General features: G+C 37.8%; 1 protein-coding gene across 3 annotated transcripts in view; it reads right to left on the bottom strand.

Moving 5' to 3' along the window:
* Positions 1-26,560, bottom strand: part of whd (carnitine O-palmitoyltransferase whd) — a 255,534-nt gene that overhangs the window by 12,596 nt on the left and 216,378 nt on the right. Inside the window, exons 11-15 of one of the 3 annotated variants that reach the window (XM_068225121.1) lie at positions 25,602-25,664; positions 7,178-7,289; positions 6,914-7,048; positions 6,685-6,819; positions 4,650-5,009 (exon numbers count right to left, since the gene is read on the bottom strand). In XM_068225121.1, the coding sequence (XP_068081222.1) occupies positions 4,650-5,009; positions 6,685-6,819; positions 6,914-7,048; positions 7,178-7,289; positions 25,602-25,664 (805 nt within the window). Of the gene's footprint in view, positions 1-4,649; positions 5,010-6,684; positions 6,820-6,913; positions 7,049-7,177; positions 7,290-25,601; positions 25,665-26,348; positions 26,421-26,560 lie in introns of all 3 variants that reach the window. The other 2 variants (XM_067135789.2, XM_068225122.1) reach the window with 2 other exon arrangements.

The following is a 26,560-nucleotide window of genomic DNA, read 5'->3' as shown; positions in this document are numbered from 1 at the left end:
GGACCTCTCATGACAACATCTCGGAACGTGACTCTTTGAAGAAGACACCTAGGGAAGTACAGAGTTTTCAGCCAAAACCCAAAATGAAAACAGTCAAGAAGTGAATAGAAGAACAGAGGGATGCTCACTGAAGAAGAATGCGGGAACACTGGGCAAATGTGAAAGAGAGTAAGAGAAAGCAGTTGAAACAGCGTGGTCCATAGAAGACCGAAACGAGAATAATAATAAACCGGATCTTTAATTGAGAGAATGACACAAACAGAGACCTACAAGGACCTTGGAGTTGCTCAGAATACAAATCTGGAGCACAAGAAAATAAAACAGGAACTCGCTGACGAATATACATCGAGGTTGCATCAAATTTTGCGTAGCTACCTAAATGCCAAGAATAAAATTAAAGCAATAAACACGTATGCTATTCCAACCCTTGTTTGTTCATTTGGAATTCTGAAATGGTCTGCTACAGAAATAGACGGCATACATAGAAAAACAAGAACTTTGCTCACCACCTATAGATTACATCATCCAAATTCATGCATGGAAAGGGTCACTCTTCCACGAAAGTCGGGAGGCCGAGGTGTACTGGATCTTCAAGTCATGCTCCTGAATCAGATAAAGAACCTAAGAAGATACTTCCATAAAAAGGAAGAAAACGGTCATTTCCATAAAGCCGTAGTACTTGCTGATAAGTACACTGTACTGTAACCATATAATGCCAGCATAAATCACCAAGTATCCCTGCAGGAGAAAAAAGTACCTGGGAAGAGAAGACCCTCCACGGAAAATACTACAGCAATCTAACCCAACAGAGCGTAGACAAGAATGCATCATGCATGTGGTTACAAAGTGGGTGCTTATTTGGGGAGACAGAGGGATTTGCAGCTGCTATACAAGACCAAGTAATAGCTACAAACAATTACAAAAAGTACATCAAAGACACCAGGATACTCTCTGACAAATGCAGACGATGCTCCATTCATCTCGAGACCATCGACCATATAATTGTGGGCTGCCCAGTACTTGCCTCCGTAGAATACACGAGATGGCACAATCATGTCTCGGGAATTATACACCAGACACTTGCTCAGGAAAACCAACTAACTCAGGTGCATATCCCTTATTAGATGTACCATACAACACCACTATTGGAGAACGAGTCAATAAGCTTTATTGGGACACTGTTGTAGTGACAGACAAAACAGTCAATCATAACATACCGGACATCATACTGGTAAATAAGAAAACTGGGACAACTTTCATTATTGACATCGCAACCGCCAATGACCCCAACATTGATAGGATGTACCATGAAAAAATCTGCAAGTACAAAGAACTTGCAGAAGAGATTGAGAGGATCTGGAAGATGAAATAGGTACGGATAGTCCCTGTGATCTGTCAGTCAACGGTCTCATTCCACACACACTTCACAAGAGCCTGCAAGAACTGGGTCTTCCACCGAACAACTACAAAATTATGCAACATTCTGTCCTCCTGTCAACATTCAACATTGTGCGATTGTTCCTCTTGCATGAATGAAGATCCCTTGATCTAGAGTTTTGTATATACCTGTACATCAATGTTTGTATTATAATGTGTAAATACTTAATTAGTGTAAGGCACTTGGTGCATCCCGTGCCCCATTACTACCCATATTTCCTGTGGAGAAGTGTATGAATAATAATAATAATAATAATAATAATAATAATAATAATAATAATAATAATATGGCCTCAGCTACCGTGTGCAAGCATTTTAATTTGACACCATCTGGCTGCTTGCTTGTCAATTTTAACGTTCTGTTTTATTCTAGATCTACCAGATGGCAGAGTAAACAGACTCTCTCGGGTGGGATCTATGGCTGAGTTTCAATGAATTTTGTCGGCTAAACACCAAACGTGTCACCAGAGATCTTTTACAAACCGATATCGAATGACATGGAGTGTCGAATGGACTTTTATCTGCCCTTCAAAAATCTGACTACTTCTGCCGGGTTTGAACCCTCTATCTTGTGATCTGGACGCCGACACACTACCATTGGTCCACAAAAGAATGCTTGATGATGATGCTTGTTGTTTAAAGGGGCCTAACATCTAGGTCATCGGCCCCTAATGGTACGAAATGAGATGAAATTGTATGATAATTTAAAAATCCATAATCCTCCACTGACTAGAATTCGAAAACGTGAGGACGAAGAATGAATGCATGGATATAAAGTTAAAACAATCAGTGGATCCGACCTGCAATACCCCACATTCCCAGAAACTTAGAGTTAAACTATAGTATTACTGACCAAGGGACAGCTTCTAAACCACAATACTGACCTGATGATGCTTGTAGCCAAAACGAGTCCAAAATCCAGGTCATCAGCCCCTCATTTAATGGTACTTATCGCTAGGAAAATAGAACCATGCTATGTGTCATGTTGGGGTCCTAATCAAAAGTAGCGTAGACTAGCAGTATTCCACACAGTATGGTACTATGCACAGGTAATGAAATTCGCACATGTAACACAGATCTATGGTGTTTTGCACACTGCGGTGCTACTTACAGGCAATGCAAACCTATGGCGTTCCTCACATAAGTGGACTAAACACAGGGACCCACACTATCCCGTGGTGTTCCTCACAGAGTGGGTACTAAGCATAGGCAAGGCAGAACCATGGTGTTGCTCATATAGGGGTACGAATCACAGGTACTGTAAAAGCCACTTACGCACTCTATTGCTACTAATCACAAACCTATTGTGTATCTAACGTAGTGGTACTACGTACAAGTATAAGTGACCCATGGTGTTCCCCGTGTGGTGGTACTAATTACAAGTAGTATCATGGATCTAATTTTATCGTCCCTTGGTCGCCCCTTTTAGTCGCCTGTTATGACAGGCAGGGGATACCGTGGGTGTATTCTTCGTCTGCATCCCCCATCCACAGGGGGTTGTGTGTTTAATCCGCGAGAGGTATTTTATTTCCCTCAAGTCCGCCGGCAAGCCGGTTAGGACCCCCCTATCCACCACCTGGGACGCGCCATGTGGGAGTATCACCTCTCCCCCTGCTATGCCAGCAGTGGTTCATAGATCCACAAAAGGAAGCTGCTGCTCCCAGGGAAAAATGACATTAGTCACCAAATTAACTTTTCTGGTTTTTACTTTACTGGAAGGAGAAGGTACTACAGAAGATACTTATGAACAATGATTGTTTCTGGGACAATTTAAATAAAGGAATATCCCCTAACTATAAATAAAGATAACAAAATGGAGAAATGCATATGTTCTTAGTATGGTAGAACTCGATTAAACCGGACAAAATAACTTATGAAATGAGCCAAGATACATATTTAAACACTTGTTCAGTAAAAACGTGTACAGTACAGTATTTTAAATTTAAGAAATACAAAGGTTATTTAGTAAACAAGATATAATGCTATACTATATTAGGTCCTACAAAGTACAGAATAACTAGTGTAGTACAGAATTGGAACATGGCAATCAAGGCACACCTTCATTGACCACACTTGACATGCTTACTGGTTTGAAGAAACTGCTGATCTTTTGTCATCTTCAACATTAATTTCTTTAATATAACTCACGCAGATGCCTCAAATGTTTGCAATACGACAATGTTCATAGGGTCTTTAATTTTACTAAGTTTTGGCTTAGGGTTAATAATATCACTTGCTTTATCCTAGTCATATTCATCAGTTTCTGAGCTTTCTCCAGCGATTACGCTTCCAATTATCTCCTCCTGCATAGTTTACAACATTGCGCTCGTAACTCAGCTTTATACTGTAATTGAATTTATGTATTATTATTAAACGGCTGTCTGGATTAAAGGAAGCCTGTACTAATGGGGTCTGGATTAATGAGGTTCTACTGTACTTTAAAAAAGTACAATGAGTACGTTTGCAGGTGAACACTGCACATTTTCGTTTTGGGTTGGGCCTCAGAGACTTGACAGTGGATCAACATATAACTTTTGCATTACAATGTGCTCCTCACCATTTGGGAAGTTAGGTGGTAATGAGCAAGTCTTTTCCCCCAACCCTAGAAAACAGAAGTCTCCAATGTTACCATACAGCAAGTTCCACTTCTCAGAAGCAAGGCAGTCAGGTCTTATCTGAACTGGAAGCAGCTCAATTCATCTTGTGAAATTCTGCTGATGGCCATGTCAAAATTTTGCTGGTATATCATTTTCCAGAACTTTTATGGTTGAATTTGAAATAACTGAAGGTGGAATCTTTTTCCATCGAAGCTCAAACACACATAAAACTTATAAAAAAAGAAAGAAATGTTGAACTATGCATAAGCTATTATAACTGGCTGGTGAGATGTAGATTTAAAAACCAATAAAAAGGGAAACCGCTCCTTAAATAGTTCAGGGAGTTTTACAATGTTGACTAGGGAGTGTTTTTTAATTGAGAGCAAGCTTTTGGCTAGCTGGCAATATATTGTACCATGCACTAACAATGTTGGCAGCATTAGAAACATTTTGTAGTATAAGGTATTCTACAGAGGGCATGAGATTTTTTGTTGTTGTTGACCCAATTTGTTTTATTTTTCTCTACTGAAAAATTACATTCATATACTGATGTATAAAGAGTGTCCCAGTAGCCTCACAAGTATGATTGAAGTAATAAGACCCACTAATACTCACTGTTTCAGGAGAGCTCTGTTTGCTAGTGACATGGAAGAAAAGTATGTCTTCTCCAGCAATGATGTAGGATACCCCATAACCATCATCTGCAACAGGTCCAAACCCACCACCAGCACAGATGCAGAGAGGGTAACGTTTCAAATCCATTTTTGTTGTCTGACCGTGAGGTGTTTGTGAAGTGGATAACCGCCATGGCTCACTCAGCACTTCCTTCAAGAAGGGAGAGTCTACTTCCAGATATTTGGAGACAACATAAAGGCAAAACAGATGACGGTCGATCCCTTTGCCGCACATGGCATCCTGGTAACCTATTTGATGGGCCTGACATGCCTTTTGGAACAATTCAATCCGCTCTTGAACCTGTGGGAATAATATATATAAAATATAAAAACATACAAATATATGTCATCATTATTATTATTCTAATTAAGAGACTAGCATCAAAAACTAGTGAAGGAAACAGACTGTTTGAAGACATTTCTGCAAGTTCTTACTATTTAAGTATGGTTCAATTAACTGTTAATTTGTTCAAGCTTTATTTAAACTAGTAATTATTATCAATGAAATTATAATATTTTGAAGAAATCTTTGAAAGCCAATCTAGGTATACAGTATTCACACTGAGTGTTAATGCAGTATGGCTATGGAGCAAAGTTCTGCTGGGTTAGAACTCCACCGCCAGCTGTTCTGAGAATGGTTTTCTGTGGCTTCCCATTTTCACTTCCAGGCAAATGCCAGGACATAGGCCATAGCCAATCCCTTCCGCCCCCTTACCCGATTTCGTTTACACTCATTCATTTCATCTTCATTAGCTCACCTGAGGTTAGTATCAGGAAGAGCAACTGGCCATAAAACATGCTATAAATTTCATCCTGCTTCATCACCAAACCTGTATCATGAAATAGGACTAAGGGGTAGAAATATGTGATTTATATTCACCTAGTTATGTCACATTTTTCATAAATAACTGAAGTTAGGAAACTGAACTATCACAACTAAAATTGTATGTCATTCTCATAACACGTAAAACTGGAGGCCCTGCAACACTGATCAAAATCTGAACAGTCATCGGTTTTTGACTACGGAGATGTGATATACAAGAGTTTAAACAGCTCACTGGGTACCAAATTACAGCACACATAAAACGCATGCATCTGCTTTATCTTCAATAAACCGAGACATTACCATACCTCAATCAGGTTATCTTGGCTACATATAAAGGAGAGACGAAAAGTGCACTCTGCGTCAGTGTTACATAGTGTTCTATGGAGCGAAACACCTATAAGCCAGAAACAATCACCAAACAAGGTCCTTAACTAACTCCCTGTTAAGTTTCCCTATCCATCACACTACTAGTAACAGTGATTCATCCCCACTATATCCGCCTGTGGAATTCTCTGCCAGCTGAAATTAGAAACATTCCTAGTATTCAGCTGTTCAAAAGAAGGTGTTGCAAACACATTACTTACATATAATCTATAGAATCTATAGCACATATCTAAGATAATTTATTTTCTTCATGTAAATATTAACCGTAGAAAGTAGATAAGTTTTTCGTTAGTCTATAAGCTACAAAATTTTAGTATGTTGTAAAATTTAACTTGAATTAAACAGTGTATTATGGTTGGGCATAATAGCAGGCTCTATAGCCTGAGCCACGCCATAGAAAACAAGATGATAAATAAATAAATAAAATAAATAAATAAATAAATAAATAAATAAATAAATAAATAAATAAATAAATAAATAAATAAATAAATAAATAAATAAATAAATAAATTTAAAAAAATAAAACACAGATGTATATGGAGATTAATTTTTGGTTGAAGATTAAATATAACTGAAATATGACTTTGAATGCCATGCAGAACTCAAAAACAACACAAAACTAGAGAATGAAAGGTCATACCTTAAATAAGACTAACTAATTCTAGTACTCAAATTATGCTACAGGTATGAGGACTCCCTATCATTTACAACTACCACACACTTATCTCCCCCCTCAAGATCAATGACCATAAAAAAAATTACTTACTGAAAATTTCTTATCAGACATGGATTTCACCCACGCAGAGGATTCTACTGTGCAAGGTCTCACAGTTTCCGTGCGTCCTTCTCTGAAGAGTCGAGTCATAGAAGCTTCGTATGTGAGGCTGAACTTGCCAGCATCCTACACGTAAAATTAAACAGTTATCCCTATTATTACTCACACAGTCTCCAGCAAATCACGAAAGATTAAAAAATAATATTCTACACCTACTCACCCGATAATAGGCTAACTGAAGTGCCATTTGAATATAGGCATCAGGGCTGACTTTGCACTCTTTCATGAAGCCTTTGCCATACGCGTTATGCACAAGAATACGCAGATCAACGTCGTTCAAAAGAGTGTGTGCAATCTACATGAGAGGAGAAAGTTCATGAATATTAGATCATTATTCGTTCGATATTAAACAATTTTTTCTTCTGATCAACTTCAGAAATGTTATCTGAAACTTTGCAGGAAGTACAAAATTCACATTTCTCACCTGATAACAGTTGTCAATGGTAGTGATACAGGCTGGAGGTAGATCCCACTGCAATCTGGCAGGAGTTAGATTGATCTCAGGATTACCCACAGTATGTCCATCTTCACCATACCTATGAAGACAGGAATATTATGATTTCTATTACGGTTTCTATTAAAATGTCATTTTAAAATAAGTAAGCAATAACAGTTATCTACATTTAAAGAACAAGCTGTTCTACTGATTTAATGAACTTTCACTTTTCAGAAAATAATCAATTTGCTTGGAGTCAACCATTATACAGTGTGATCACAAAGTGCCATTAACCCCTTATGTATTACATAGATGTTAATGAATAGTTATTTCTTATTGTTGAAGGTGATGATATACATCCAAATCATGGCTGATGAGTCCACTTACATCATGGAGGAATGGATCGTAATGAGCACGTGGGCTCAGGAACGATCCCATACAGGAAAATCAATGAGAGATATTCAGCATGATTTCATTGTTTCAGAAACCTTCACTACCAAAAACCAACAATTTTACAGTGGGAGAAAAAACTCTTTGCAACTGGTTGCATGAAAGATAAGCCCTGCTCAGGATGACCGTCAACACGACTGGAAACTTGTGTGGAGACTGTGGAGTCTGTCGAAGGTCCACCAAAAATGTCCATTTGTAAGTGGTTACAGGAATTAGGAGTTCCATACTTGACATTACAAAAATTCATGAAGAAGGATTTGAAGTTAAAGGCATTTAAAACCTTAATTTGTAAACAAACTGAGTGATAAAGACATGCGAAAAAAGTCATCAGGCTTGTGGGCGAATGCTCTATGTCTTTACAACTCTTCCTTCAAGGGGGAAAGTGTTTTTCTCAGATGAATGTGCGATATATCACAGTGCAAAAGTGAGAAACATTTATTTTAGGAGTAAAGAAAACTCACATTTTTATGAAGAACTTTAACACAACCCACCACATGTCATGATCTGGGCTGCAAAGTCTGCAACCCACTTGGAATGTCCACATTTCTTTGATGGTACAGTGAATCAAATTTCGTATCTTGACATGTTACGTGATTGGTTTATTCCACATCTGCAAGATAAGGGACTGCTCGGCCGTGTATGGTTTCAGCAGGATGGAGCACCAGTCCATTATGCTATTGCAATTAGAGAATATCTCAATGAGGTATTTCCTGATAAAAGGATTGGACATGATTCTGTCCGCTTGCCTGCACCTTTGGAGTGGCTACCCCAAAGTCATGATCTGTCATCTTGCGACAATGAATTATGGGGTTCATTAAACGAAAGGTTGCTGCCACACGTTACGAGGCAGTTGATGAACTTAAGGATGCTGTTCGACGTGCATTTACTGCCATCACACCATCAGTATTGAGGAGAAATTCACATCGTACATGAAGGAGAATCATACTCTGTTATGAAAATGATGATGTACATACAGAGACTCTGGAATAAATTATAAAGAATAATCACACTACCTCAAAGTTGTCCTCTGCCATGATCCCACATGAATACAGTGTGAACATCTGTGAATATGTGGACACGCAATAGGAGGTAATGGGACTTTGTGATTACCCTGTAGATAAGAACTGGGTTGTTTCCTAGACGTAAACAGCTCTTATTAAGGATGACTTGAGTAGAAATAAAACTGCTTAACTTGAATCCAATCAAATGTGTCATGTAATTCAGCCCCAACTAGCACAAAGTTATAGAAAATGTGAGATCAGTGAAGCCTGTCTTGTACCTCTGGAGTGAGGATGTATGATTTTGTAGTGTTACCAGCTAACATGGGAAACCAGAGATTCTGAATAAAAATCATCACATTTCCATCTTGTCCAGCACAAATTTCACATGGAGTTGCTGCACTCTGAACCTGGGATGCAGTAAAGAAAGAACTATGTTTACCTATTTGGACCACAAAAGGGACTGTGGTTTATGTTTATTATTAAATTGTCTAATAAAACTGATATTTTCACATTTCAACCTTGTTTCACTAAAAATACTCTAAAAAGGAAACCCTTCCATCTACGAATCTCCAATCTGATTGAGATCTGGTACAACTTCAATAGGAATGTTTTATTCACCCATATCAAAATTAGATGCCCAGTCGTATATTTACCTAGTACCTGTTTTGGGGTCATAAGTTATGAATTTCATTATGGTCCGTATTGAAAATTGATCACTATCAAAGGGTAGAGAAGGGTCCACCCATTCAATACCATTAGCTTAATATAGTGTCCTATATAACTGGTACTAGTTTTGACCCCACATACATTGGGTCATCTTCATGATGCTTGTTGTTTAAAGGGGCCTAACATCTAGGTCATCGGCCCTGGGTCATCTTCAGCCACGATCCAATTGGAAAACATATGCTCACTGCCCACATACACCCAATAATTTTTCTTTATTATTGGGTGTATGTGAGCATATGCTTTCCAATTGGATCGTGGCTGAAGATGACGCAATGTGTGTAGGATCGAAACCAGTACCAATTATATAGGACACTATATTAAGCTAATGGTATTGAATAGGTGGACCCTTCTCTACCCTTTGATAGTACTGTTTTGGGGTGTCAAAGTTTGCTCATTTAAGCACCGCATAGACAGGAGTAGCAGCGGGGTGGCCAGCCAGTTCATGTGTAACCCTCTCTCTCTTTCTTACACACGCACGCACACTCACTCTCTCTATGTCCCTAACCTTGACAATCGCTACCACTCCATGAGGCGAACGAGACACCAGGCAAATGCTGGGATGTGCCATAATTTAAGGCCACAGCTGCTTCCTTCCCAATCCTAACACTTTCCTATCCTTGCATTGAAGCAAACCTTCGATGTGTTAACGTGACATCAAAATTAAAAAAAGTTTTCTATGGTAATAATTGTTGTTTTCCTTACAGTAGTGTGTCATGTTTACATACTATGTATATATGTATGCAGGACCGCACGGTCCCATTCATCCCATAGTGACAGTGATTTCCATGGCTAGGGAAGTAATGTGTATGTCTGAGAGAAAAGGAGCGAGAGCATGACGCATGAAGCGGCCGGCTGCCCCGCCACTACTGTCTAATTTTGATATGGCTGAATAAAGCATTCCTACTGAAATCGTTGTACCAAATGTCAATCAAATTAGAGATTAGCAGATGGAAGGGTTTCCTTGTAAGTCTCGAAAATGAAATTTGCATTTAACAAGCAGAAGGTCAACAAGAACTGAGAATATTTGCAATGTAAAGAAAGAACTATGCACCTCAGTTGTTAAAATGTATTATTTCCATGTGTCAAGAAAATATGTACATAATGTGCGGCATAGCATCTTCCACCTTTAGTGTTTTGTGAAGAGTGTGAGAGACAAATAACTCTGGGTAGCGAGTTGAATAAACAATTATAGAAAATAGCAATCAAGATAATTTTTCATCAGATAAGGAAACAGCAGAAATAAGTAACAGAATCTAGGGGCAAATAAAGCTGGGCAGAGACTATACAATTCCATCCTACTTGATAAATTATGAGGTTAAGAACAGTGGAAGTCTTTACCCTCCTGTTCTCCAGAGACCTTGATGGTCTGTATAGAAATGACTTAGCCTTCTTTTTTACCTTTTTACAATATCACCCACTTGTCTGCTCAATGCAGCTCAAGTATCTCTTTCCTTTTTGTTGCATGATTTGCATGCTGCCACTGCACCAGAGTCAGATTCTGACACTACTCCAATATCTAACTTATAGGTATTCTCTGCTTAACAGGAGATTATGACAATACTTCTGTTACATTAACAAATTATACTAGCATAATAAACAGGTGTAGGCTACAATATGTTGCCCGCTTCCAGATTACCCTTTTAGAACTCAACCCAATTCTTTGGTGTTAAAAGCATTACACAGCCACTTGACCTAGTGCTGGAATAGAAAGCTCCTATCCAGCAGACCCAGCTCTACTATGAATTCAAAACATGTCTGGAAAGTCTCAAATGGGATTGACCGAGCCCCACGACAGTAACTGAGGAGCTAATTGATCCACTGAAGGTATTAATACTTGGTCTGGCAAACTACAACCGCAGAACACCAAGTTAAGTGAATCACTATCAGATTTGAGCTACTGCTAAAATACAGCATAATGAAAGTACAAGAGAATGATGTATTACATTCTGTAAAGTGTACACAGAGGAAAGGTCTCTTCATACCAATCATTTGCTAGCTTGAAGCACTTTGGTAACAAGAACATCAGACTGTCATCACAGATTATGAAACAGTTATATGTAACCTTTACAAATGGCAAGGAGGTTGAGTATGGATATCCCTTTCAGACCGTGTACGCACAATTGTGCGGGTTCATATTTTATTTATGTCTGAGCTTATTTGAAGTTTTCTTGGCGCTAGACCGGACTGCAGTGCTTGTGCGGGACACACAGCATGTACTTCAGTTGTTTTTATTTAGTGCTTGACCACCAGGGGGCAGGAAGAAGAGTTTAAAAATACAGTTCATCGGCAAGATGGCGGGAAGCACTAATGCCTAAAATAAGTATTTATTTATTGCATTCATACTAATCTAGAAGCTCTATTGAATATCAGAATATAATCAATTAATTATGTAAATTGTTTAGCGATTGTAAATTGTGAACATACAACATTGTACGTAATACCACGAGGTTTTGAATGTTGATACGCACATGTGTACGTGCTAGGTTTCCCTACAGGCAATGCATGCAAGAGTGCTGGGTGCTGCCACCAAAAGGACTGTGAAAGCAGAACTTGTACTCTACGTGAGAAATGTAATTTATAAGATTTAAATTGTTTAAAATACATTGTTCCACACTGTGTATATTCACATGTACTGAGCTGAATTTTTTTATTTCTTATTTTTTGTAAGTAGTGAATTAAGTCCTGACATGCACAATTGCACGGCTGTTTCTTAGCTGAAAGTTCTCATTTTGTATTTGAGAGTATTTTACTAAGTTTTGACGTACAAACGAAAGTTCACACCTCCAGTTTTCATTCAGATCCGACGACAAGGCGCTGCTGCCAAAAGGACAGTAAAAGCAAAACTCGTCCTCAGTGTAGAAAATACAGTATAATATTTACTTGTGTTTTAATGAAGATTTAATTGTTTTAAATTATTCCCCACTGTAAAATAGAACTTCTGATCATGTACATATGTATATTCACATGCACTGAGGTATTTTTTCTTTTTTGTAAGTAGTGAATTAAGTCCTGGCACGCACAATTGTGTGGGTGCTTTTTCTCAGATGTCAATTTTTATTTTGTAGAATAAACTAAAAATATACCTATTTAAGAGCATTTTAGTCAGTTTTTGACGTACAAACAAAAATTCACACCGCCAGTTTTCTTTCAGGTCTGAAAGGGATATAAAATAATAATACCAGTAATGTTATTTGCTTTATGTCACACTAACTACCTTTACGGTTTTTGGAGACACCGAGGTGCTGGAATTTAATCCCACGCAAGTTGTTTTACGTGCCAATGAATCTACCAACACAAGGCTGACGTATTTGAGTACCTTCAAATACCACTGGACTAAGCCAGGATCGAACCTACCAAGTTGGGGTCAGAAGGCCAGCGCCTCAACCGCCTGAGCCACTCAGCCCGGCGAGTATGAATATAAAGATCAGCATAACTAGCATCTCTTCGATTACATACAAGTATTTACCAACAGTCTTTTGAACAAAATTAGATCTACTGTTAGTCTTTTGTAGAAAGTAGAATCGCATAACAGAATATTGACTGACTTTGCTTGAACTTGTTACGACTGACTGATATGCAAGGTCTATGACCGACAAAAGCATTCTGGTTCCTGTGAGACTTTCAGTATGTTATTATGTGTTGTGTTATTAAAACTTTAGAAAGGTTTTTATTCCAAGATTTACTACAGGTGTTGTGGCATTTATTCAATTTATAATGCTGCATTTATAAACTCCTTATTCATAGTCAGAATCAGACCCATGCAAACTGAAGCCAGCTGATCCCTTTTCTTTGCTATCTGCAGGTCAAAAGCAAGAAGCAAGCAAGTTTTAAGTGACTCTTAATGCCGTGATAATAGTTTTAACATCGCACTAACACACTGAAGATTTTCGGTGGCACAAGGATGTGAAAGGCCTAGGATTGGGAAGGAAGTGGCCGTGGCCTTAATTAAGGTACATCCCCAGCATTTACCTGGTGTGAATGTGAGAAACCAAGGAAAACCATCTTCAGGGCTGCCGATGGTGGGATTTGAACCCACCATCTCCTGAATGTGTGATAATAGCCAAGGGACCTCCTGTTTTATGTGGAATCTGAATCACAAGGATATGACTTTTCATTTAAAATTCCCTGAAGCTCCATTCCCTACCCCGATGGGTGAACATATTTGTATTGAAGCATAAATACCTGAAGCCATGATGCACAACTCGAGTATCATACAACTAGTTTCCATACCCATAGAGGAATTATACCGAGATAAATAACAGGATAGTTTCAAATCAGATTATTAGGAAAACTAGGTAACTTATAACAATGTCACTACAGAATGGCTACTTAAAACACTGAACGAAATATCTTGTTTCAAGATGATGCTCATTCTTTCATTCGTTTTTTTTTTTTTTTTTTTGGTGTGGAGCATTCAATACACACTCAACAAAAGAGGTAGCTCTGCTTTAGAAACCGTCCAGTAGAGTTTTGCTTTTATCGTTACATGGTAGATGCAGTAAAGTTAGAACACTGCAAGTGTTACAAGCTTCATTTCAGAAGATTTGCAACCCGGTAACTAAGGTTATACAATTATTACCTTCACAAATCTCTCTAGAATCTATACCACGGTGCAAAATTTTCAGTTTCCAGGTTGCCATTGGTAGCAAAGAATTTGAAACAGGTGACCAAGTTTTAATATTTAGAAGATATTTTCTCTTCATGAATGATGACAGCAGTTTGGTTTTCAAATCTTGTTTTCATTTCCTCTTCCAGTATTTAGAAATCTTTTGTTAGAAGTACTGTCAGTGTTTTGCAAAGTCGACAATCGTGTTATTTTGTTTCATATGTGATAGCAATGAAGTATCAGCCAGGGAGACAAAACAAAGTAATCTTCTGTCCTTTTATAAAATGGGTAATATTAACAATAAAGTTAGTGATGAGTAGCCTGTATCCCACATGAAAAGTGAGAATAACTGGCTTGTAACATAGTGGTTCTTATATGATGATATGACTATAGTCTTGCACAGCATGCAAACAGATGCCGTCCAGTAGCGTCGTCAAGAAAGAGGGTGTGGTTTTTTTTGTGCCGTTCAGAAAAGAATTCTTTGTTATGCATGACAAGAGCAAAAAGCATTGTGAAAACGTTGCCAGAGTAAAAAAATAGGAATGTCTTTTGGAAACACTGATGGCAAAATGTGTTGAAGAACAAGAAATATTTGTGAGCCAAAGTATTTAGATTAGCTACTGCCTTCTGACTTCAGATTTTATACTCTGCTCTAGACTATTAGAATTTCTCTTTTTCTTTTAGTCACAGCTAAAATAATAGGAAGAACTATGCAAGCATCTACGTCAGCAATGGAATGATTAGGGTTAAATATAGTAATAAAGACTTTCTCTGGTCTCCTTCCCCACCAAGTGATAGCTGGTTGACTCCATCTACTATTAATATCAGTAGAAAGAACTGTAATATCTGCAAGTATCTTTTTTCCATGATAAAACAATGATTTAGAACAATCAAAGTTTTTCTATCATATCCTGCAGTCCGTAAAAACCACCATGCTCCTTGAGGCTTCATGGCCTATAAAAGGTGATTCAAGAGGATGCGCAGAAACGGAAGTAGCCTCTACAGGGGTTAAAATACAGTAGCTTATGGACAGGACCAGTCTAGGATGAAACCCTGTGTCAAGGCAAGTCTGGGAACAATATAATTAATACTTATTTACTTTTCCAAAAATCTATACATTCCTAAATAATTCAGAACTGACAATCAGTGAAGTGATAGTCATCTGTGCACACAGTAACGTTAATCATTTGACACATTGTTCACAAAATTGGCAGTAGGCTGTCACTACTGTAATGGCTGCAGGGTTTTGAGAGTGTCGTAGACTTATTCATTAGAAATAAAAAACAAATATTAAGTGAATAATAAATTTTATTCAATAGAGCATGGTACACTTGGAATGTGGGTGTTGTGTGGGTCTGTGATATGAGAAATAAGAGACATAATTTAGGAGTTCAAGATTAATATTACAAGTAAAACTAAGATCAATAAATGAATTGCCTAACGTGCTGGGATAGTTGCTTGGCACAACGTTCAAATTAAAGTGATGTTTGAGAAAATCAATCTCCAACTGAGAGTGCGAGTCAACATAACAGAGTATGCATGTGACGTCATATTTTGCACAAATTTTGCCTTATTTTGAAGCGCTATTTCATGAAAACTATATTTCAGATTTTCAATTGTATTTTTTTGCAACAGGCAGCCTCCTCTTTTATGTGTCAATTGAGATATTAATTATAATCGTGAGTTAAATACTCTCGATAGAATGATAGGACACATCTTAAGACAGCCAGAACTTGTGCAGTTGGTTTTTGAAGGAAGTGTAGTGGGCGGTAAGAACGGTAGGGGCAGACCAAGGTATGAATATGACAAGCAGATTAGAGCAGATGTAGGATGCAGTAGTTACATAGAAATGAAAAGGTTACCACAGGACAGGATGGCATGGAGGGATGCATCAAACCAGTCTATGGACTGATGACTCAAACAACAACAACAACAACAACAACAACAAATACTCTCGGTGATATACACGTTTTACCCAAACGCTAAAAGCGTCTTAAAATTTCTCTTTCCATGTACCTGTTGTCAAGGAACGTAAGTCTACGTTAAAAACTGTTCATTGTGTAGTGTGTAACTTCACAGTATGCACAAATGCTATCACTTCGACTGTCAGTTCTGCATTGTTTATACAGAGCATTTTGGAAAAATAAATAAAATAAAGTGTCCATTATGTCATTCCTGAAATTTCCAGGCTTGCCCTGATACAGAGTTTCATCCCAGACCTTGCGTTCTTATTTCAAAGTTGTATTTTGACTTCTCTATGTGCTACTTCAGTTTCTGCACTACCTTTGAATCGCAATGTGTAGGATACTTTTGCTTCCACTAGTAAACACTACATTTCTAGATTAAATTCATCAGACAACTCCCTTATCTTTAACATACATACATGGGCTCTGAAAAAAAATATTTCAACTGCGGATTTGTATAATTTAAATAGAGAGGATTTACTCACCTTAGTAAAGGAGATAATGCTATAAAATGCATGCAGAACATAAAAATCCATCACCACCGGTTGTATTCAGGCAGAGATCTAGAAGAAAGGACCTGTGCAAACAGAGAGGTGATGACAGGTGTACAGGATAGGTAGGCTACATTTAATGAGGAGAGAAAGATACCAAAAAGATGGGGATAAAATGAGCACTATGAAGAGTGAGAAAGAGAGATCTGAAAGGAGATAGAAATATATGGTACATGGCAAGAAATTAAGAAAAGAATGCATCAGGTAAATCAGGAAACCGGAGAACACAAAAGCAAAGAGATGTAATATGGGAAAAAGAGAAAAGCAATATAGATAATTTATAAAGAATGTGTCAAAAATATAAAAGTAACAGAGCAGAATGCATTTTTCCAAATGTAGTCAGTGACTGAGTAGTAAAACTGATTTGTATGGTAAAGAGAAATGGTGGAAGAAAAAGCTCATTTAACAGTTGCATTAGGTTAAATGTATGATTATATCCTATTCTGTTCATTATCCAACAAACATTGTCAACGTTTCAAAGTTTAACGATACCATTTAAAATAAAATTGTCCTATAATCATAATTTTTTCCCCTCATCCACTTATAGCCAAATATCCCTCTATTCACATGTGTACCTCTTCTTATTCACAACTCTCTTACTAAGAGCAGATTCTATGATTTTTACGCTCCTCTTTACTAAATATTCCACTATTTTCCAAGTCTTCATTCACTTATCTTTAATTATTTCCTATTTGACAACCTTTCTTTCAAGTACATAAATGTGTACAAACTATCACAGTCTATTTAATCATTCAATTTGCTTCTGTTTAATTTCTCAGTGTTTATCATTATTTCTCATCCTTATTTACCATTACTTTCTGACAGGTCATGAATACTACCTGCATATGGCTTTCGTTTCTTCATGCCACCATCGAGTTCTGTAAATACAACTTGAACAAGATGTCCTTAGCTTTCAGCGGACAGAAACCATTTTCAAGTTACATGCTACCTTATTTTACCAAGTTCCTGAAGTTCTGTATGCTACAAGATCATCATCTTCCAATTTGTATCTCTTTCCACTTCACACTGCCCAGCACTTTTACCACCTTTCCTTACTCCAAATTTTTATTTTTCCATTCACATAATTAAGCTGTTCAAATGTTTTTATCTCATACTTTCTCCATGTGCATTACCAAAAATACGAATGTAGCTGGGTTGTGATATATATAGTTCCTTTCCATTTTATTCCACCCTTTTAAACATTCCTCCTGTATTACAGAGTTCCAGTCTCTCCTTTCTTTTAACTGTACTGTATTTGCATTGTTTGCTCCAGCATTCTTTCTTAATTTGTCTATATAATCTGCATTTATTTTACTTCTTTAACATTCAATTGTTTCTGTAAGTCTTCATTTCTGACTATATCTCCTCATCTATAATATCAAAAGTTTCCTCTTTATTGCCTGTGTTCTGTATTTATCATTTGTCAACTGCTAGGTATGAGCCACATTTTAATTTGATGCCATCTGGCTGCCTGCTCATCAAATTTGACGTTCTATTCTACTCTAGGCCTACTAGATGGCAGACTAACCTGAATCTCTCTTGGGTATTTATGGCTGAATTTTAATGAGATCTTTTACATGTTATGCCTTTGCTGGCAGGACCTAGTGTTTACAGTGCACTATGTCTTCTGGTATAGGCTAGAGCAATTTTGTTACTTTCATAGATCTGTCTCTGTCTTATCCTTGGCTTTGACAATATGAAAGTGACTGAGGTATGAGCGATGTTAGTAACGCCATTCCTTATGCAGCCAGTCCCTGCTATGAATGGTGTGAAAATGTTGCTCATAGGGTCGGTTGGTGTATGCATTTCAGTGGGCTTGGCAGACTGATATGTAATAGCAACTCTGGGAAACTACCTCACTCCTCATTTCCCTAGTACGCCTCTTCAGTGATGCCTAGGCCATCTATGACAGCTGATGGCAGAGCTGTTGAGGATCCCACCAGTGGCATCGCTGACGGACTGAACATACATACATACTTTTACATGTTGACATCATACAACATGGAATGTCGAATGGACCTTTTTCTGCCCTTCAAAAATTCAATTACCTCTGCCGATTTTGAACCCGCTACCTTAGGATCTGGAGGCCAACAATTTACCATTAATCCCCAGAGGGATATACACAAATTTTATTTCATGGGGACATTTTTGTTTTAAAGTAGTAGTAGTAGTAGTAGTGTAGTTGTTGTTTAGGTCGTAAATACACATTTTTTGTAACAACTTATTCAACTTTCAATATTCATAAACAATTTTTATTCACAATCAAAATGTTAACACCAGTCCACAGAATAGTCAACCCAAAGAGTGAAGGAGTAAACTTTGCCAACCGTAACATCTACAAATTTCTTGACATACTCCCACCTAATTTACAATTTTCTCAAAATTGGAAATCCATAGGACTTGAGAGTAACCGAACAATGTATGCGAGGTGGATTATTTCTCCTCCGTACCATGAAATCTAAGATTTTGTCTTTTAGATGGAACCACATTTCTTCCTGCTGGATGGAGTCAATGGAATAGGATCTTTATTATCTGCTGCCGTATAAGTCAATGGTCTTGCATTGATCACTACTTCACAGTCAATAAGTACAGTCTGAAGTTCATCCCAAGACAATGCAGCCTTCTTCAGGGGATTTGGACACAGCCTCATCCTTGAATTGGGTTTTGTTTGGTAACTCTTGCTACTAGACTGGACCTCCAAGGGTACACTCTCTTGAGAGGATGTACAACAGTACGTACCACTGATAGTCTTTAGTTGAACCACCCAGCCTCTTCCATCTCGCCCTGGAATGAGATGCTCAATTCTTCCCAAAGGCCAATCCATCCTCTTTTGAATGTCTGATCCTGTTATTACCACCTCACCAACTATAGGCTTTCTAGTTTTAGGACATTTTGTCCAAGTTAATTGCCCCAGATATTCTGAACAGAAACGTCTTATTAGCTCTTCTCTCAGTTTTTCCAGGTACTGAATTTTCCGAGTGATGCTTGCAGATTCAACACAGTCCAGGCCGGGCACTCCCGTCTCTCATACTTCTTGTAGCAGCATAGATAGAGTCACTGGAATAGGATCTTTATTGGTATCTTCTGCCATATAAGCCAATGGTCTTGCACTGATCACTGCTTCACAGTCAATAAGTACAGTCTGAAGTTTATCCCAAGACAATGCAGCCTTCCCCAGCATCTTCCGTAAAATTTGCTTCACCAGGCTCACTAATTCTTCCCAGAAGCCTCAACACCATTTGAATTTGAGCAGTTGTGCGACAGTACATCCTCTTGAGCGTAGGTCTGCGGGGTTCAAATTGCTTGATATGCGTCTCCAGCTTTGTGCATCAGTGAGTTCCCTTATCTCGTTCACTCAATTCCTAACAAACACAGTCTTGTCTTCACTGCCAAGAATCCAGGCTAGCACAGTGCTGCTTGAGTCGATCCAACAATGAACAGGGACTTCTTTGCAACCTATGCTTTCTTGAACAGATTTCAGCAGACGAGCTCCAATGAGAGTTCCTAATAATTCCACTTAAGGAATGGTCAGGCACTTAAGCGGTGTTACTTTTGCTTTAACTACCACTAACCAAATATGTACCTCTCCCTGGTAACCGCTCCTCAGCTGTATGTGCGTTCTGACTTCCATCACAGAATATATGCAGTGAGATATTCTTGCTGCCAAGGTGGCGCATCATCCCGATTTCTCTCAAGTGAGGCAAGTTCTTTAACCACCTCTCAAACTGTTGTCGAGTATCTTTGTCAATATGGTCATCCCATCCACACTTTCTGGTCCATAACTCTTGAATTAACAATTTCAACCTAATCGTTACTGGAGCGGTTAGTCCAATTGGATCAAAAATGTGGTGAATTATTGAAAGAACAGTCCTCTTCATCAGATTTTCCATTTCACACGATTTCTTCCACCAACCCATATTGATCTTCAGAGTGTCATCTCGATGAATCCACCTAATGCCAAGCAGTGTAGACTCCTGGGGAGAGTTGTCTCCGGTCCACTCCCACCCTCAAAGATCGAACCTGGCCCTTGCCGTGATGGCTTCTGAAAGGTAAACAAATTCCTCTACCTCTTCTGCTCGGTCGAGGCTTGTCACTAGATTGTCAACATAAAAATTATTTTTCAATGATGCCGCAAGTTTAGCCTCCTTTGGATAAGTTGATTCCATACATTTTTCTAGGTGGTACCCAATAACTGCTCCAAGAAGAAATGGACTACTGGTAACACTGAATACCACTCTGACATGATGATTTCAACGAAATTCGGTCCTTCTTCAAGGCAGTCGTTCAGTGATAGAAAATCTCTCTCTTTTGCTGATGCGTCGAACACGGGGCGCACTTTCGTAGTGTACTAATTTCCTTCAGTACCAGGCGGTGAAGAAGGTAGTGTCCAGTAGATAGATCCATTGCACCTTCCACAATGCCTTCTTTCAACCAGTCTCGTAAAATGGTATCGTATTCTTCGTAGAAGAATTTTCAGGCCATTCGAATCAATCTGCCTTCTGTAATCTCTCGATTGGTTGGAAGGTCTGGACCATCTCTCCTCCATGAAAGATGTACCTCATACCTGCCATCTACAAAATTAACCGTATTTTTGAAATATCCCAGTGCTGACATCCTCTTCTTCTCATTTGTTGCATTCTCTACTGGATCGGTTATGCCAATGGTCTCCATTTTCCACAGATCAGAGACAGGTAGCTGAGAAATACTGCGTGCAGTAACTGCATTCGCAATACTTGTATGCTTGGCTAGGTAATTATTTCCTATGGTGCATACTTCCTTCTTCCCCGTTACCTCCATCCTAAACAGGTTTCAATGGCTACCAGTCCAGAAGGTAGAGTCTTTATTTTACCTGTCCACAATCTTTCCCGCGATGTCAGAACCTTAGTATTTACAATTCTTGTATTTATTATCCACACCAATTCAATACATAAAATGTTTATTGTCCTAAAGGGACATTACAGTACAAACGTTAATTGATACATGTTTCGCTCGCTGTATTGAGCATCTTCAGCCATCAAGGTTAAGTCATTCAATAAGTCCTATTTACAATAAAGTTGCACATTAAAAATGTTTTACACAGTAAAATGTCATCACACTGGAAGAGTAAACAAGAAAAACTGACAATTAAAATGTCTCATTAATGGACTAGATGTTAATTACATAATATTGATAAAATGTCGTTGCTACTTAAAAAGTAAATAAGAGAATTTGATAATTAAAATGTATCATTAATGGACTAGATGTTAATAACATAATATTGAAGTCCAAGTCATAGTAAATATGCCAATTAAATTGGAAGATTTGGCTAATTTTAGTTTAAATCTTGATTTTTCCAAACACTGTTAGTGTATTTATCGAAGTTTCAATGTTAATACAAAAATAGTAAAAGTTAAAAGGTTAAAGTTGCGGTATTTTTCCATTGTGTTTTTGTTACTTGAGATCTACGCCATTATTAAGGGATGGTTAATTGGATGTTTATACTCTGTTGTATGCATCATACTTGTAGTCATCACAATCTTCAACTGATTTGTCAGCCTGTATTTACTGGTCAGTTTGTTATTAAGCTTGGTTTAAAGGGACATCAATGTAATAATGTCCGACTCGTTGGCTGAATGGTCAGCGTATTGGCTTTCGGTTCAGAGGGTCCCGGGTTTGATTCCCAGCCGGGACGGGGGATTTTAACCTTAACTGGTTAATTCCAATGGCTCGGGGGCTGGGTGTGTGTGGCGTATTCAATATTAGAAATCATCCTAGGTAGGGCCCTCATCTTCACAGACATGCAGGTCGCCTAATTGGCAGTCTACTAGAAAAAGACCTGCACCAGGCCTCTTTGGAGGCCATACACCATTATTATAATGTAATAATGTATGCGAGTGCTAATCCCGAAAACTAGCCTACCTTTCCTTTGAGGAGAAATTCCAAGATATTTAATTGTGCAATATTTTGGCCCCGAAAAATATCGAAATATGGAGTCCATTTTAATGACGGTGGTGATCTTCGTTTCGGGGTAATTGGTGGCTAAATGGTGAGTCGTATCACAGAACAGATAGCACAATCACTGCTCAATTTGGAGAAATATACGACTTGCTCCTATGACCTTTTGTCGATCTCCATTCCTTATACATTAGATAGAGCGCATTTCTCGATTATAAACAAATCTCCCAACTCCACTGTCATTAGGAAAAGGGGCCTGTCTTTATAATGAAAACTGACCATCTTCACTGTGAATGGTAGTAGGCAAGCGAGCCTGCCGTTAGAGTAGAAATTCTTGAACTCGATTGTGAATGGCAGTAGGAAACGTGACTTGCCATTTTCATCAAAACTCCCCAACGCGCACGTTACATCGGAAACAACATATGGGGTCCTCCCAATCATGTTTCTTGGATAACGCTAAGAGAAATGCAATTCCTTACTCACTTCGTGTAGAGCAATTTATGTACAAATCTCTATACAAAGTGGAATACTGTAGTGAAGCACAGGTACATTTGCTAGTCCTACATAAAACTGTAAGGTCCCATGGCTAATGATCACAAGACCAACAAAAAACTTCAACAAAATTCTCAGCCAACTATAAAATTAATTGCAGTGTCCCATTACTAAGATGTATGGCTGGACAGCAAAAGAGTCAAATTCTATCTACAGTGAGAGAATTTGAATTAAGAACCAGCTGCTGAGTTTGATTATTAATTTTTTTCAAATCCAGCAGATTTAAAAAATATATTTTGATATATGTAAATGAAACAATTTTGTTTTAATAAATATTGAAAGCTCCTTTATAATATTTGTTCTGACTTTGGATGCTGATAGGAAAAACACAGTGCAGTTGTAGAATGGGTGTTCGTGATGTGGCTGTAATATTGGAACCAGCTATGCACACATGATGCTCTTCTTCTTCTTGTTCAGTGAAAAGACAGGGCCACTTAAATCCTTCACAATGCAAGTTTCTCTCTCCTTGACTCAGTGGTGTCATAATCTCATCACCGTATCAGCATTCCATTCAATACAAATGCCAATAACTCAGAAGGATAACCTATAGTCTCAATTTACCACAATTCTCCTGTGATCAGTCTGTCACCAGCTCGTATGAATGCCATATTCTTCGACAAGGCATACCTAAGCTCTGTTTTTGTATACAAATGGTGAGCTAATAAATTTTCACTATTTAACAGCAGCTCTCTGTCGTCCTCTCCAACAATACTTCCTAAGGGGATGGGTGGACATGCAGAGCACTAATCTTGTCATTTTCAACTGGGTCAATCATGTGTGTCCTTCCTGGTATTGTTATATGAATGGTCAACAGTGTATTCCAAGCACAGAAATGGTGGATATAACATACCTACCACAAGAAGTTTATGCAATTGCATTTAAAAATAAACAAATTTCAAAAAGTAATCAACATCCTTAATAGCTATTTCCTGCACGGTGGAAACATCAGCCTACAAAGCAAACTCTTACAACAAATTCCCACAGACTATGCAGGAATAAGACTCTTCCTTCTTCCTGGCATTTATCCTATTTTTTATAAGGGTAGGCGCTTGCGGATTTGGCCTAACTTTACGGTTGATGTCCTTCTTGACACCAATCCCATTTGTAGCAATGTAGTCACTATTTGTGTATCTACAATATTTAGTAATGTGATGTGTTGTATGTAGATGAGTGCATTAAGATGAAAACAATCTCATGATCTCTGAGCCAAAGAAATTAAATATACGTAGTTCAAATCTCCAGCCTGGCTGGGAATCGAAACTGGGCTACCTCTGAACCAAAGGCCAGTATGCTGACCATTCAGCCACAGAGATAGGCATGCCGTAGTAAGATTACTCCAGTATAGTTCGAAAATATATTTTGAAAATAAAGTTTTATTTCTAATTTACAGACTTAATGGAATATATGCATGTAAAATGATATATTTAGAAAGATTTTTGAGGATTTTAAAGTTTGACTCCAAAGAGTGAATTTATGCAGACCAATTTCCCTTTTTTTCCTTTTTTAAAATTTTTTTTTTTAAATGAAGAAGAATATTTTCTGTGATTTCCCATTTTCTCACCAGTCAAATGCTGGGGCTGTACCTTAATTAAGGCCAAGGCCGCTTCCTTCCTATTCCTAGACTTCTATCCCATCATCACCATAAGACCTATCTGTGTCAGTGCGACGTGAAGAAACTTGTAAAAAAATAAATAGACAAATGAAATGAAGAAAGACAATATGGGGGAAAACATTTCAAGCTAAGGATAACACAAGCCAACAGATGCTGACTAATGACTAGTTTTGCTAGGAAGAGACTGGGTACTGCACTCCCAGTTTAATTGCTGTAGCAATTTACCAGACTAGGGATCAATACCATTTTAGATCAGGCAACACCTCAATTATCCCTATGAGGCTGAATGTTTTCTGTTCTAGATCCTCACACCAGTCTTAAATTTGCTCGGTTCAAATTCAGGATCTCCTGGACAGAAATCGAGAGATCAGAGAGATGATACCTTGTTATATAGGAATGAATGAATGAATGAATGAATGAATATACAACGTTTTGTTTATAGGACAAACAAACCATAATATAAAATTAAAATCAAGGATGTTATTTTAACATTCTAGCTTATGCAGTATGTGACTACCAAGTCAGTCACGCTGGTGACTAACAATTTCTCATGCTGCTATAACCTACACGATTCTTTATGTCATCCTAACTTATGAAGGAGTAATTATGTGGTTTGTGCCGTCAACTATCTAGGACCATGGTAATTGACAGATGAGAATTTACCTCTGTGTCCTTCCTGTTCTCTAGAAGTAGTATGCAATGATCACTAGCTGCTACTTACAAGGCATTTATTATTAGGGCAGTTGCTAAGGAATGATGGGAGCACTCGTGGGTCCATGGATCATTACCTTAATAAAAGGGTCAAATAGCTGATACAAGCAAAGTGATGTGACTGAGCTGGGTATTCATGAAATGAATCCTAAGACATATCAGAACAGTTTTGTTTTGTTATAAAACACTAGAGCAAACACAAGTTTAATTCAATTAATCAACATAATCATTACATAAAAGACTGTAAAATTGAAAACTCAAATTTATGAACATTATTTAAGAAATGAATAAAAAAAAGACCATACCCCATCTCAAGATCGCAGCCAATACAATACTCCCACAAGTGACCCATGACTGGTGCATCAGCCCTGGTAAGCAATGAAACCACAACCAGTTAAAAAAAAAAAAAAAAAAAAAAAAAAAAAAAAAAAAAAAAAAAAAAAAAAATGGAAAGCAAGCTAACTAAAGAAAACAGAAGAAAAAGCAAAGAACACATACTTTCACCAACTAAAGCGTGAAACAACAATCCAAGAAGAAACTGGAAAAATAAAATATAATTATGTACATAATAAAAATGGAAAGGAAAACTGAAATAATTAAATGTAACATATAAATCATAAACAATAAATGTGGTCACATGATGCTCTTTCACGGAAGTCAGGAGTCAACCACTTTACAAATTACATGTTAATATTCTTCACTTTCCCAAAACCAAACAGAAGAAAGAAAAAGAACTCAAGAGACATATTATGATGTATTTGTCACATCTTCTGGGAAGTGCTTAAGAATATTAAGATATTTAAAATTTATTCTAAATCCAATCAACCAAATTTGTTTAAAAACTGCAGTTATGTAATGAATCTGTTTAACTAAGAACATGTTCAGAGTGTGTGTTTCACGCAGATATAATTAGGCTCAAGTACTACACAATATGGCTCTATGTCCTTAAAACTACAGCAGATCAAAGCAGAAAAGAAGATAGAGATGAGAAGCAAGAACTGAAAAGCAACAGGTAAGAGGAGTAATCATATGGTGAGACTGACTGCTTTTACCAGGTGCTTGCTGATACTGCATCTGCTAGAAGGTTGTGTTCCCAAAGATGAGACATAATTGCAGCATCTGCCCTGAAAAAGTCAAACTATTATGAGGCAAAAACCAGGAACCAAGAACCGGGACATACTGAACTTTTACAACATAGCTGCAACAATTATTATATTATAACTTTCTGTCATGAACTAAGCCCCACACAGCTCATTTCATTTTT

This window comes from Anabrus simplex, chromosome 1 (genome assembly GCF_040414725.1).
Source record: "Anabrus simplex isolate iqAnaSimp1 chromosome 1, ASM4041472v1, whole genome shotgun sequence".
In the NCBI taxonomy this organism is placed as follows: Eukaryota; Metazoa; Arthropoda; class Insecta; order Orthoptera; family Tettigoniidae; genus Anabrus; species Anabrus simplex.
The sequence above is the reverse complement of the archived record's forward strand: the minus strand, read 5'-3'. Positions and strand labels throughout refer to the sequence as shown.